Here is a 14,599-nt window from a genome sequence, read left to right as displayed (position 1 = left end):
TGCAAAACGCAAAAGCAGATGCAAAAAAATTATTGTAATATCAAGACGACAGAAACGGTAGTTTGTAAACACCAACACAAACCACTTCAGAAGGAGTTTAAGCTCAGATTTCTGTTTCTTAAAGCTTATTAAGAGAAGCTTCTTCCACAAGATCAAGTTAATGAAGATGTAGGAGGCTGTCGGGATTAAACCGATTTATTAACGTGCCTCGCAGAAAATACACAACCGAAAAAAGAGGAAGTTCGTCTATAAAAAGACTTCAAAAACTGAAATGCAATCATCTTCATCTTTACAACAGCACCTAACATTTACGTTGCATATTTATTACATTTATTATTTTTTAAATATTATTTAAGGTTTCTTTGAATTAAAAAATATCATCTAATATATGTACATTAAATTTTCTGCATGTGAATTTATTTGTCATGTAAGGTCTGCGCACTTGGCCCAAGGAAGGTATCCAGTGGCGGATGAAGGTCTCTTGCGTGTTCGGTCTTTTCAGCGCGCAGAGGTATTCAATTTAGGTTTAACTCAATCTGACTCCATTTTAGTATCTGAATTCTAATTTAGGTTGAAAGGCACATTGGTTGTTTGTCGGTCTCTGATTATTCTTACATTCGATTATTCTAATTAACTCTTTACTTTGTATTTTTTCTCGTTCACTAGGAATCTATGTCGCTTAGGATGCCTCACGGCGGCCGCTATGCGTGGGCTCCACGATCACAAAACTCGCCATACACCTCAATGGGAACAAAAGGTCATTTGCATGGAATGACCCTCTACAGTTATCAAAGTATCTTTTAACTCTTAGGATCTGGATTATCTTTTAGTCTACTTTTGTAAGATTAAGACCATTGTACCACTCGCCCTGAAACTATTCAAATGAAACCAAACATGACTGTAAATCTTATTTGCATTCATATAGAACATTATATTCTTGACCACTCTGAGTGAGCTGGGTGAAGAGAAGGATGGGTGAGGGGAAGGAAGGGGATGAGGAGGAACCAATGCACATGTGAGAGAGGCGTTTCCTTCACCACTCGTCTGTGGGGTGTCTTGAAGATGCCAGCGTATTGTCTGTTTCTCAGGAGATCAAAGTATCTGAGTTTCTTTTATCCTTACAGTCATTATTTACAATGTGAAACTAGTGAAGGCCTTAAGTGTTTTGTTAAATTTGTTAGTAATTTCTCTAGTAATTAACAAGCATTTTTAGTATTTTAGTATTATTTATATAGTATTTTTTATATATTTTTAATTGTGCTTTTATTTTTGTATTTTCAGATTTAATGTTATTTTTTAGGATCTAGTAATTCTTCTTTTTTTTATGTAGTTTGTTTTATTTGTATGTTTTATTTGGCTTTAATTTAGTAATTTTAGTACTTGAACAAACCTCAACTTATTTCAGTTAGTTGCAACTAAAAATGTAATGATATTTTTTAATTTAATAAAGCGAAGAAAATTATATGAAATAAATATAAGGCAGCATTTCTAATTTTACATTGTCATTTAGCAGACACTTTTATATGAAGCAACTTACAAATGAAGAAATCAAAACCAACAAAAGAAAAATAATATGCAAGTGCTATGACAATTTTAATTCTAAATAATTTCTAATTCTCATTTTTTTTTTGTCTAATATTTATATTTTATTTTATGTTTTGATGCTGAATGTGATGTAGTAAAATGTGATAAACAAGTAAATAAATTAATTCATTCACTGGATTCTCTATAAAATCAACCCATTTTCTAAATGAACTTTACCTTATTATCTGTAACGGATTTTATGAGGTTCGTCAGTAAAATGACTCCATGCATGACCTTTTGTTGCGTTACCAGTTCATAACCCTCGCCTGAATGCAGACGATAATGAAACGATAATTAACAATATGAGTTTGACGGGTTTGTTCAGTGATGAATGTTATTACATGATTGAAAATGGACCTTTAATCTCAACACAACACACTCTCATCCAGAAGAAACATGACCATGACGTATTACAGCACAAACTGACTCAAGGTCAGCGGTCCAAGCGCTTGTGTCTCAAATGCTGTCAGCAGTTAATTACTAAACATGGGTGTTCATTTAAAAGTTAATGAATATGAAAAGGCTATGGTGATGCAGAAGCATGTGTGTGTGTGTGTGTGTGTGAGAGTGTGAGCATGTGCGAGCGCGTGTGTGTGTGCATGTGTGAGTGTGTGTCTGTCTGTGAGTGTGTGCGTGTGCATGAGTGAGTGTGTCTGAGTGTGTGAGAGTGCATGTGTGTGTATCTGTGAGTGTGTGAGTGCATGTGTGTGTGTGTGTGTGAGAGAGAGCGTATGTGTCTGTGAGTGTGTCTGTGAGTGCATGGTTGAGTGTCAGTGTGAGTGTGTGAGCGTGTGTGTGAGTGTGCGCGTGTGTGTGAGTGTGTGTGTGTGTGAGTGTGTGTGAGTGTGAGCATGTGCGAGCGTGTGTGTGTGAGTGCGTGCGAGTGTGCATGTGTGAGTGTGTGTCTGTCTGTGAGTGTGTGCGTGTGCATGAGTGAGTGTGTCTGAGTGTGTGAGAGTGCATGTGTGAGAGTGCATGTGTGTGTATCTGTGAGTGTGTGAGAGTGCATGTGTGTGTGAGAGAGCGTGTGTGTCTGTGAGTGCATGGTTGAGTGTCAGTGTGAGTGTGTGAGCGTGTGTGTGAGTGTGCGCTTGTGTGTGAGTGTGTGTGTGTGTGAGTGTGTGAGCGAGTGGCAGTGTGAGTGCGTGTCTGTGAGTGTGTGAGAGTGCATGTGTGCGTGTGTCTGTGTGTGTGTGTGTGTGAGCGTGTGTGTGTGTGTGTGTGTGAGAGAGTGTGAGTGTGTGTAAGTGTGTGTGAGAGTGAGTGTGCGTGTGTGAATGTGCATGTGTGAGTGCATGTGTGTGTGCGTGAGTGTGCGTGTGTGTGTGTGTGAGAGAGTGTGAGTGTGAGTGTGCGTGTGCGAGTGCATGTGTGTGTGCGTGAGTGTGTGTGTGTGTGAGTGTGAGAGAGTGTGAGTGTGCGTGTGCGAGTGCATGTGTGTGTGAGAGAAAGTGTGTGTGTGCGTGTGCGAGTGCATGTGTGTGTGAGAGAGAGTGTGAGTGCATGTGTGTGTGAGAGAGAGTGTGAGTGTATGTGTGTGTGAGAGAGAGTGTGAGTGTATGTGTGTGAGAGAGAGTGTGAGTGTATGTGTGTGTATGTGTGTGTGAGAGAGAGTGTGAGTGCATGTGTGTGTGAGAGAGTGTGAGTGTATTTGTGTGAGAGAGAGTGTGAGTGTATGTGTGTGTGAGAGAGAGTGTGAGTGCATGTGTGTGTGAGAGAGTGTGAGTGTATGTGTGTGTGAGAGAGAGTGTGAGTGTATGTGTGTGAGTGTATGTGTGTGAGTGTGTGTGAGTGCGTAAGTGTGTCGTCAGCTGATCTCAGAGTCGCTGCGGGTCAGACTTACATAAGCGGCCCAGAGTCAGAGTCACATCAGGGTCGAACACACCAACAACACAATCCCACAGACCTGGAACAAACCAACCAGACTCCAGAAACAAGGCATTCTGTGTTTTGAGTCCAGTGGGAAGCTCTGAGGAGCCGCATGACGCTTTCACGCCAGACGGAAACACTGACTGTGTAGGAGTCATTCTTCACATCGCACAAATCTACAACTCCTCTGAAGCAACTGCATCTCAAAGCAACGCCAAACACGCTTCTCAAACACACAGACGCTCGGCATGTGTCTGCAGGACTTAACGAGATTACAACATCCCATTCCAACTGTTATTCAGCAGCCTGATGCTAATTAAAACCAGACTGGGCGAGCGTCAAACACTCAAATCATCCCAGCAGCATCCTGAGGAATAGACTACTTATGCATAACATGAAAAAAGATCCAATATTGTTGTCAACTCACCTTACTACATCAATACAGCAAGTCATTTCAGCTGTGTTGTTATTGTCATATTTGAAATAAAACTAAATCTAAGATAAAAAAAACAAACTTAAATATTTAAAATGATAAAATGTGAAATTATTTAAAATTTGAATAAAAATTATAAATGTTAAAGACTTTTTATTTTACACATTTAAAAAAAATATATATATATAAATGCTTTAACAGCTAAAAATAAGTTACGGTTAAGGTTAGTTGAAGTACAAAAATGACAAAATAAAATAAAAATACATTAATAAAAAAAAAACTAATAAAAATGACAAAAAATATTACCAAAAATAAAAATAAATAAAATTCCTTTTTAATAAAAAAAAAAAAAAAAGTTCCAACAACTGAAATAAAATCAAATTTGGGTTAAGGTTAAAGCAAAATTACAAAAACTAAAAAATAAAGCCAAATAGAAATTTAATTAAACCAAAAAGAGAGAAAAAAAGACAAACACATAAAACAAAATTACTGAAAAAAAGAAATAAAGTAATAAATAAACTAAAATGTATAAAATACTAAAGCTAGATAAAAATTACATTAAAAAATGTAATAGACCAAAAAAAGAAAAATGGACAAAAGCACTAAACAAAATAACTAAAATAAAATTTCTAGAAAACGTTCAAACCGTAACTAAAACATGAATGCTGCTGCCTTCACGCCACGTAACTCCAGGACGGCATGTTCTCGGACTCAGAGCTAGCTCCTAAACGAATCTGGTCCAAGCTGTAGCTCGCAGAACAGTCGGAGTAATTATGAGTTCTGGAGCACGTGAAGGCTTTGGCGTTGATGGTGTTGCACAGAAACACATAATTCAGCTCAGAGTAGAATGTCACGTGTTGTCATCTCAGAATTACGGTAATTAGACAACATGGCGAGAAGGCAGCTTAAAGCTAAAAAGAAATGTAACACAAATAATAATGATTAAAAAAAAAACAACTAATGAAAACGCCAAAAGTGCAAAACAAAATGACTAAACCTTAAACTAAAATTAAAACTGAAAAAAAAAATAAATAAAAAAAATAAATACCAGGAATAACATTTTAATTAAATTTCTATATTGTATAGAGTTAAGACAGAGATTGTGGTATTTGTCACACAGAAAGCGTTGTGAAGGTCTGGTTCTCTGTGGTCCGAGGCGTCTGCATCCCATCCAGCATTACCTAAACGTACCGTAAGAACATGTAGCTAATTAATATTACTCCGTACGGAAATGTATAATTACACTGTAACAAGGACACCTTAAAATAAAGTGTAACCCTTTAATGCCTTTACCATTTGCCTTTCATAAAGGTGAGGAAAAAATGTGGTCACAAATTAATTTACATGCAGAAAACTAAATACAAATGAAAGATTAAGAGGAAAACCTTAAACTTAATTGTTAAAATTAGACATTTAAAAATAGAAACTGGAATTAAAATACGACTCGGAGATGTTTCCTCAGAAATGAACTAAAATAAGTTTTAGTTGAAGTTCTGGAATTAGTCAAATAGAAATAAAAATGAATTCGAGCTAAATAGAAATAGAAATAAATGAGAGCAAAATAAAAATAAATGAGAGCAAAATAAAAATAAATGAGAGCAAAATAGAAATAAAAATAAATGAGCAAAATAAAATAAATGAGAGCAAAATAGAAATAAAAATAAATGAGTGCAAAATAGAAATAAAAATAAATGAGAGCAAAATAAAAATAAATGCGAGCAAAATAAAAATAAATGAGAGCAAAATAGAAATAAAAATAAAAGAGCAAAATAGAAATAAATGCGAGCAAAATAAAAATAAATGCGAGCAAAATAAAAATAAATGAGAGCAAAATAGAAATAAAAATAAATGCGAGCAAAATAGAAAAAGGCAAAGGCACAAAAAATACTACCTGAACTAAAAAATAATATATATATATATATATAAAAATAAAAGTTAAATCAAAATATACACAAGTACTACAACTGTATTTAGTACACAAAACTCATTAATACTCAAATGATTACCAAAGAAAATACTCAAAATACTTTGATAAAGCATGGATATTTCTGCTAAAACATGAATTCATCCACGTAAACAGATTTGTAAATTAAAGGCCTCACTTCTTTTATGTTGTAAATAATCCTGTGTTTATGATAAATTCATATGTAGAAAATGAAATCTAAACAGTAGATGAAAATCTAAAACTTTTAACTGAAAACATTTGAGCACTAAAATGACTAAAGCAGAAATGGAAAAAGCTAAATATAAATGACTAATAAAAATGAATAAAACCTAAACTAAAATTAAAGTGAAAACTAAAAATATAAAAACAAAAACATTATTAAATACTACTATAGTATATCAATTAAAATACTAAATAGTAATAAAATGATTTGTCTACCCAAATGCATGACTGTACATGCATGTCCTTGTTTTTACAGTCTGAGGATTTGTAATAAACCGCTCATCACAGATACAGACTGAGTGTGTGAACACGAGTGTGTGTTCATCTGAACGGCACAAACACACTCCTGACGAGGTCACTTCCTGCGGCAGGCTCCGCCCCCCCAGTGACCACACACTCCATGCTGGTCAGATGGAATGATTTATTCATAATCATGGTAGAATATTAAAACAATGAACATCGAAAGCACTGACACGTTACTCAAGGCCTCTCTGAGCATGCATGAGTCCATCTGAAGCTCACTTCTTAAATAGATTTTAATATAAAACAGACCGACGCAGTAAGAGTTGTGACGGACTGAGCCTCCCAGTCCACTAGAGGGAGAGTGTGTGTGTGTGTGTGTGTGTGTGTGTGAGATAGCAGGCACATGAGCTCAGCTGGGATGTGTGTGTGTTTCCCAGCTCATCGCCTCAGTTCAGTCTGGCGCTAGTGAACACAAACCCCGTCTCGTCACAGATGACAAATCAACAAATACAAACATTAAAAAAAGACCCATTTAAAAAAGAAAGAATAAAAAGATGTCAGAGGAACCCAGGCACTGCTCTGTCAACTCCAGCAGGCACTTCGACACACACACTCACACTCTCTCTCTCACACTCACTCACTCCCTCTCACTCTCTCACACACACACTCTCTCACACACACACACACACACACTCTCTCTCACACACACTCTCACACACACTCGCTCTCTCTCTCTCACACACACTCACTCACTCCCTCTCACTCTCTCTCACACACACACACACACACACTCACTCACACTCTCTCTCTCACACACACTCTCACACACACTCGCTCTCTCTCTCTCACACACACTCACTCACTCCCTCTCACTCTCTCTCACACACACACACACACTCTCTCTCTCTCACACACACACACCCACACTCTCTCACACACACACACACACACACACTCTCTCTCTCTCACACACACACACCCACACTCTCTCACACACACACACACACACACACTCTCTCTCTCTCACACACACACACCCACACTCTCTCACACACACACACACACACACACTCTCTCTCTCTCACACACACACACCCACACTCTCTCACACACACACACACACACACACTCTCTCTCTCTCACACACACACACCCACACTCTCTCACACACACACACACACACACACTCTCTCTCTCTCACACACACACACCCACACTCTCTCACACACACACACACACACACACTCTCTCTCTCTCACACACACACACCCACACTCTCTCACACACACACACACACACACACTCTCTCTCTCTCACACACACACACCCACACTCTCTCACACACACACACACACACACACTCTCTCTCTCTCACACACACACACCCACACTCTCTCACACACACACACACACACACACTCTCTCTCTCTCACACACACACACCCACACTCTCTCACACACACACACACACACACACTCTCTCTCTCTCACACACACACACACTCTCTCACACACACTCGCTCTCTCTCTCTCACACACACACAGCGATGGATCTCATGAAGAACACGAGCAGCTCACAATTCACCACAAAATAAAAAAGAAAACAATTCTTGAATTAAAAAAATGAAGGAGCATTCAGATTTTTTGCATAATGCCAATTAATTATTTCTTATGTAATACAAAAAAAAAAAATCAAATTTTCATCACTCTAATGCAAAAAAACATACTTGTACATGGCAGTAAAAAAAAAGTAAAAATTATGGAAGCTTGTTTCTGCCACAACATTAAAAAACATTAAGTAACTGTAAATGTATATCTCACAATTAAGAACTTTTTCAGATATAACCTCAGAATTGCGAGATGAAGTTGCAAATTTTTTTCTGTGGCAGAAACAAACAGAAGAATTGTGACATAAAAAGTCACAATTAGCAGAATTTGTAACTTTCTGATGTAAACTTGGATTTGGGAGAAACTCAGAATTCGGAGTTGATATCTCAGAACTGCGAGAAAAAAGTCAGAATTGTGAGATTAAGAAGTTGCATTTACCTTTTTTTTATTCCATGATATAAATAGAATCGTGAGAAATAAAAAAAATTCAAAATTGTGAGATAAAAAGTAACAATTACCTTTATTTTTTTATTCCATGTTGGAAACTGTTGTTTACATCATTGTTTTATATGATGTAAAAAATGTATACATTTTTCTTCATACTTTTGAAGGAGGAAAAAAAAAATGTGTATAATAATTTTTGCATTAAATTCATGAAAATTGCTTTTTTTACTATATTATTTTATGCTAATTTAAATTTTATTTAAGTCTTTGTAACAATGTTTTTTTATTAAGAATACAGTAACAGTATAACAATCATCATTGAGAATAATGAGAACTACAAAATAAAATCTGGATGTATAACATTAATTAATATATTGAAAAAAAAGAAAAAGAAAAAGAGAAACATGTTGAAAATCATGTTATCGATTCCAAAAACACAATGTTCTGACAAACAGGCTTTGTTACTTTTAATGCAAAATACAACTTTACATTTTTTAATTTTGATTTTGGTGTGAAATATGACTTGCGTGTTTTCATAAGCGAGAGAGAAAAACAGCAGCGGAGGAAAAGACCAGCCTTCCTCACTGAAGCCACGAGCAGAACGGAGAAGCAAAGGAGAAGAGGAGCGAATACTGCTACACACACACACACACACACACTCTCTCTCACACACACACACACACACACACTCTCACACACACCCATCAGTGTGTTCCTCCTCTCATGTGTCGGGTCACGAGAGAGCGTCCAGATCAACAGTCCAGTCCACAGCAGAGAGTGTGGAGCACAGTAAGGTTTGTTAGTGATGTTCCTCACAGGTGCAGCTCCTTGGCTCTGATGTGCTGCAGCTTCTCACGCAGCAGACGGAACGAGGGTCGTCCTGCGGGGTCCAGCGTCCAGCACTGCTTCATCAGGTCATAGACGGCGGCCGGACAGCCGTCAGGAGCCTCCATCTTATAGCCCTTCTCCACCCGCGGCACCACCTCCTTCAGCGGCTGCAGAGAGACCACAGACAGAGCTGAGACTGTCCTCTGCTGGACACACGCAGAACCACAGACAGCACACACTTACCCACGCACACAACACATGTCTTTAACACTCCAAATTTAAAAAGTTATATAAGTATCTCTTATAACATTCAAGAAATGAAAACATCATATATGTGTCCCTGCAGCACAAAAGCAGTGTTAAGTCGCTGGGGGATATTTGTAGCAATAGCCAACAATACATTGTATGGGTCACAATTATACATTTCTCTTTTATGCCAAAAATCATTAGGATATTAAGTAAAGATCATGTTCCATGAAGATATTTAGTAAATGTCCTACCGTAAATATATCAAAACTTAATGTTTGATTAGTAATATGCATTGCTAAGAACTTCATTTGAACAACTTTAAAGATGATTTTCTCAATATTTAGATTTTTTTTTTGCACCCTCAGATTCCAGATTTTCAAATAGTTGCATCTCGACCAAATATTGTCAATCTGGCAGCAAGTTTCAGGTGCTCATTTTTATTCCATCTCCTATCCTGAAAGGTCTGTCTTGCAGAATTGAATAAAAATGAGCTCCTGAAACGTGCTGCCAGATTCTGGAGATCAATTCTTCAAACAGTGGTTTTATCTGTCCAGAAAGCTTATAAAAAAAATCATCTTCATGTATTTCACAACACTTCAGCATGTTATTCTTATTAAGTGAGGGTGATTTTTTACCCAAGCAAAGTCTCTGAGAACCTGACAGCTTGTTCTTCTGGAGACTAATTGTTTCACATCTAATTCTTCACATTAATTCTTAATTCTTTTGCAGTTAAAGTGTCTTTTCTTCTCCACATGTTTTTTCTGACCCCGCTGACCCTGTGAGGATCTCGCTGTCCAATGGTCACGTCTTAACTTAGCGATTTCTGTATTGCATTAGTTTTGAATATTTCTGAAGGGGATTTAATTTTTGACAAAAAAAAAAAAAAAACTCTTTTATGGATCATTTTATCTGTAAAAGAAAACACACCTAATAATTCTGCACACCTGAATATAAGGAGTTTTTCACTTCCAGCCTTCATGGACAATTACATATCACTCATAAATGATTAAATACAAAATGAATAGTAGTTATTAAGATTGATGTGGTTTGGAATTGGTAAAATGTGCTTAAAAATATGATCAGAATATCAACATGCCTAATAATTACGCATGCACTGTATATATATATTTATATAGTATTTTCTGGAAAATAAGTATATTAGTTCCTGTCACTCTATAACAAATCCTTTAAATGTAACAATATTCAGAAGAGGAATGAAATCTATATGTATAAAACAAAAATTATAGTGACATTCATAAGAAACAACATCTATTATGAACATCAAGCTTAAATGAATGTATTTAAAGCAAAACTGAAACCAGCATACTTATATATATATATATATATATATATATCTCAAAACAATGAAAGTCTTACAATTCTGGGGTACGGCACGCGGCCGAAAGAGTAAATCTCCCACAGCAGGACGCCGTAACTCCACACGTCAGATTTAGTGGAAAACTTCTGTGAAAACACAAAAGAAAAACCTATCAATGACATGAAACTCTTACTGAAGAGATTCTCTGAAAATAAAAAGCGTTTCACATCAGGAGTGATGCAACAAAGAGCCACAAATCACTGTCAAACAGAAAAAAGTTCTCAAACTACAGCAAAAGCGAATCATTCACATGCTTTAAATGCTAAATATGGTCTTATTGCACAATCAACATCCATCAGGAACGTTGCTTCCAGAAACGAGTTTCGATATTACTGCGAGTTTTTCTGGAAATGTGCAGAAGTGTACCTTCTCTCGCAGCGCCTCGGGCGAGGTCCATTTGACGGGGAGCTTGGCCGTGTCCTGAGTGGACGAAGCCTCCTTGGTCAGACCGAAGTCGCTGACTTTGGCGATGTTATCATCGGACACCAGCACATTACGAGCCGCCAGATCTCTGTGCACGAAGTTATTGGCCTCCAGATACTCCATAGCCTCACAGACGTCACTGCCACACGGACACAAACACACTCGAGATTCCCAGTTTCAATTCCAATGTGGTAATGAAGTCAAACATTTAGATATCAAACATATTTATTCGGTGTCTCTTTTTGCAAAACATTTAATTGCAGCTGAATACCATGAACAAAAATCATAAAAACTGGACTCGATTTTTAAATCGAAGGAAATTGAGAGGTTGTAGTTCTCTCACAATTCTGAAGAAAAACATATTAGACAAGTAAACAAAATCTCACGGAATGATTCAATGACTCACTCAAGATTGACTCGTTTCATTACTGAACGAATCAGTGTTTTTGAATGAATCTCTTGAACGAATGATTCAAAGACAAATACATATTTAAGAGTCCCTTTTTCGCCAGCTAAAAATAAAAGATGTGCACACAGGAATTGATAGGTGGAATTAAAATTTTAATTTTACATTAAGTATCCGATTCCTGACCTTAAGTATCTGATTCTGGAATTGATTTTTGATTCCCAACTCTACTCAAAACCCTGATAGACAGACACACAGCTGACTGACTGATGTGTTTACTCACAGAGAAAACTTGAGCAGACACTCGCCACCCAACACAGTCCGGCCCCGAGAGCGCAGGTAATCCACCAGACTGCCCTGCTCAACACACACACACACACACACACACACACACACACACACACACACACACACACACACACACACACACACACACACACACAGACACAGACACACACACAAAGACAGACACACACACACACACAAACGAAGACACAGACACACAAAGACAGACACACACACACACACACAAACGAAGACAGACAGACAGACAGACAGACACACACACACACACACACACACAGACAGACACAGACACAGACACACACAATAAACCAGCAGACAGACAGAGACACACACACACACACACACACACAGACAGACACAGACACAGACACACACAATAAACCAGGCGTCTCAGATTGTATCGATTAAACAGAATTTCTCAGCATTGCTGATTTTTTTCCAATCTTTTTTTTTAAAGACATATAACCATTTTGACCAAATTTAAATGTTAATAACATGACAACATTCAAAACTTATTACTTAAAACTTGTTACTCAGTTCACTCAGTAATGAGAAGTTGCCGATCAGATACGATATGAACTTAGTTGAAAAACAGATATAGATAGATATTTTATAATGTTTCTGCACTACTACTTCCAGCTACACACAAAAAATTCAATAGTAAATATGCACGCTTACAACCATATACAACATATTACAATATAAATACAGTAAACATTATGACAATTTATCAACAGTAGATCATAAGCAATCTATGGCATTAATGAGTTCATGATTCAACTTTTAACAGCAATATTGAGAGAAACGGCACTGACCTTGGCCATATATTCAGTCACGATGAACAAACTGCCTCGTTCCTCCACGATCACCCCTAATAACTGCACCAGGTTAGTGTGTCTCAGCTGACTGCAACACACACACACACACACACACACACACACCAGAGACTTGAGTTAAGCGTTAATGTATATCTCTATATAAGCTTTCTTCCGTGATTTCACATGTCTAAAAATCTATAAAAAAATCATTCTCAATCTTACTCTAGAACATTGTAAATCTGAAAACTTTTGCTTTCGAGTGCTGTGCATAAGAAAGTGATTTATATTATAGGCCTAATAAACATATAATTTGCTTATTAATTCACATGCATTATTTTATATACACACTGGTGTATATAATGGTATCACATTTTCCACAAAAATATTGTGCAGCACAACTGTTTTCAACATTGATAATAATCAGAAATGTTTCTCGAGCAGCAAAGCAGCATATTATACTGATTTCTGAAGATCATGTGACACTGAAGACGGGAGGAATGATGCTGAAAATACAGTTTACTGTATTTTTCCATAATCAAGATAATTTGTATACTCCTTTCCACAATCGGAGCTCTATTCCTTAAAATGATAGATGTCAAGCTCCTGCAAAAGAACAAATACTGTATATGACCACTGTAATAGAAAGGCACCATAAAAACAGTCCGCATTCTGCACTATTCAAGTCTTCTAGACTATAGCAGAGCATTGTGTCATATGGACTGATAATATATGATATTAAACTGTCCCTCGTAAAAATTCTTTACTATTTAAATTATTTACTATTTGCCATATACACCAGGAAAGACAAATTATAATGTAAAAAAAGTATGCTAAAAAGGTCCAGGGCCACTTTTTGGCTCCACATTTTTGGCCCCCTGGTGGTCGCTCTATATCTGCAATAATATACTGGTAGTGGTTGAAGAGAGACCCCCCCCCCCATTGTAAAGTGCTTTGGGTGTACAGCATTACACAATGACAGCGCTATATAAATGCCGCCTCCTTTCATTCAATAATCTGTCTCAGTGAGATGAGAGTGAAATGCTCCAAACATATAAAGCAGTGATTGAGAGCTGAAGAAATAAAGGCTCCTCAGAAGATGTGAGATGTTCTGGAGGCTTGTGAAGATCATTCCTCCGCTGAGGAACAGTGAAAGTAAAGCTTCTGGAAACAAACGCTCCTCAAAAGATCCTGAGGATCAGATTTGAGACTCTAAAACATGATTGATGGAGAATCAAGTAAAGCTGAGCTGCTTCAGTGCAGTAAGTGTTCATCTGGAGATATTACTGGAAATATCACCATTTTGACAAAATGTTATGCATTTTGTGTGCGGGTCATTTTGACCCGGGTATGTATGGAGCACCATTAGTGCCAAAAGTGCCAAAAATTTATGAAGTTATATTAGTGCCAAAAACTTCTGTAAAATATATTGTCTCCATATCTCACACACTTTCAGGACTGAATTTTGTTGATGAACATGAATATACATGCCTATTGACAAACCCCTTCAGCATGAAAAATTGATCTATTTTTTTCCTCTGAAAGTAAACGTTTATGCAAGTAAATTTAAGTTATTTACAGTAATTCTGACGTCTACTTGACTAAAATCAGTCAAGATTTGATACGAGAAGCAGCAGCTGAAGATGGACGTATGCACACCTGTATATTTGTTTTTCATAAAGTTTTGAATTCCAGGTGAAGGTCAGTCTGATCATCTGTACTCACGTCATGACTGAAGCTTCAGCGAGGAAGGCCTGAGCCGTGGCGTCGTGTTTGATGCACTTCACTGCCACCTTCGTCCCTCGATAATCTCCCACCATCACGTCTGAACACACACCAACCACCG

The 14,599-nt window shown here is 37.2% G+C and overlaps 1 protein-coding gene across 3 annotated transcripts in view; it reads right to left on the bottom strand.

Annotated features, from left to right (window-relative positions):
- Nucleotides 1-5,011: 5,011 nt before the first annotated feature.
- LOC107595348 (tyrosine-protein kinase CSK) overlaps nucleotides 5,012-14,599 on the bottom strand; it is a 33,976-nt gene continuing 24,388 nt past the window's right edge. For 2 of the 3 annotated variants that reach the window (XM_016285728.1, XM_016285727.1), the window contains 6 exons: nucleotides 14,479-14,578; nucleotides 12,754-12,844; nucleotides 11,916-11,989; nucleotides 11,170-11,365; nucleotides 10,803-10,889; nucleotides 8,712-9,343 (listed from right to left, as the gene is read on the bottom strand). In XM_016285728.1, coding sequence (XP_016141214.1) covers nucleotides 9,161-9,343; nucleotides 10,803-10,889; nucleotides 11,170-11,365; nucleotides 11,916-11,989; nucleotides 12,754-12,844; nucleotides 14,479-14,578 — 731 coding nt within the window. In that variant the 3' untranslated portion in view covers nucleotides 8,712-9,160. Of the gene's footprint in view, nucleotides 5,068-8,711; nucleotides 9,344-10,802; nucleotides 10,890-11,169; nucleotides 11,366-11,915; nucleotides 11,990-12,753; nucleotides 12,845-14,478; nucleotides 14,579-14,599 lie in introns of those variants that run through there. The other variant, XR_001610257.1, reaches the window with a different exon arrangement.

Source organism: Sinocyclocheilus grahami, unplaced genomic scaffold (assembly GCF_001515645.1).
Source record: "Sinocyclocheilus grahami isolate Dianchi unplaced genomic scaffold, SAMN03320097.WGS_v1.1 scaffold201.1, whole genome shotgun sequence".
Taxonomy (NCBI): Eukaryota; Metazoa; Chordata; class Actinopteri; order Cypriniformes; family Cyprinidae; genus Sinocyclocheilus; species Sinocyclocheilus grahami.
Note: the sequence above shows the minus strand (reverse complement) of the source record. Positions and strands in the feature narration are given on the sequence as shown.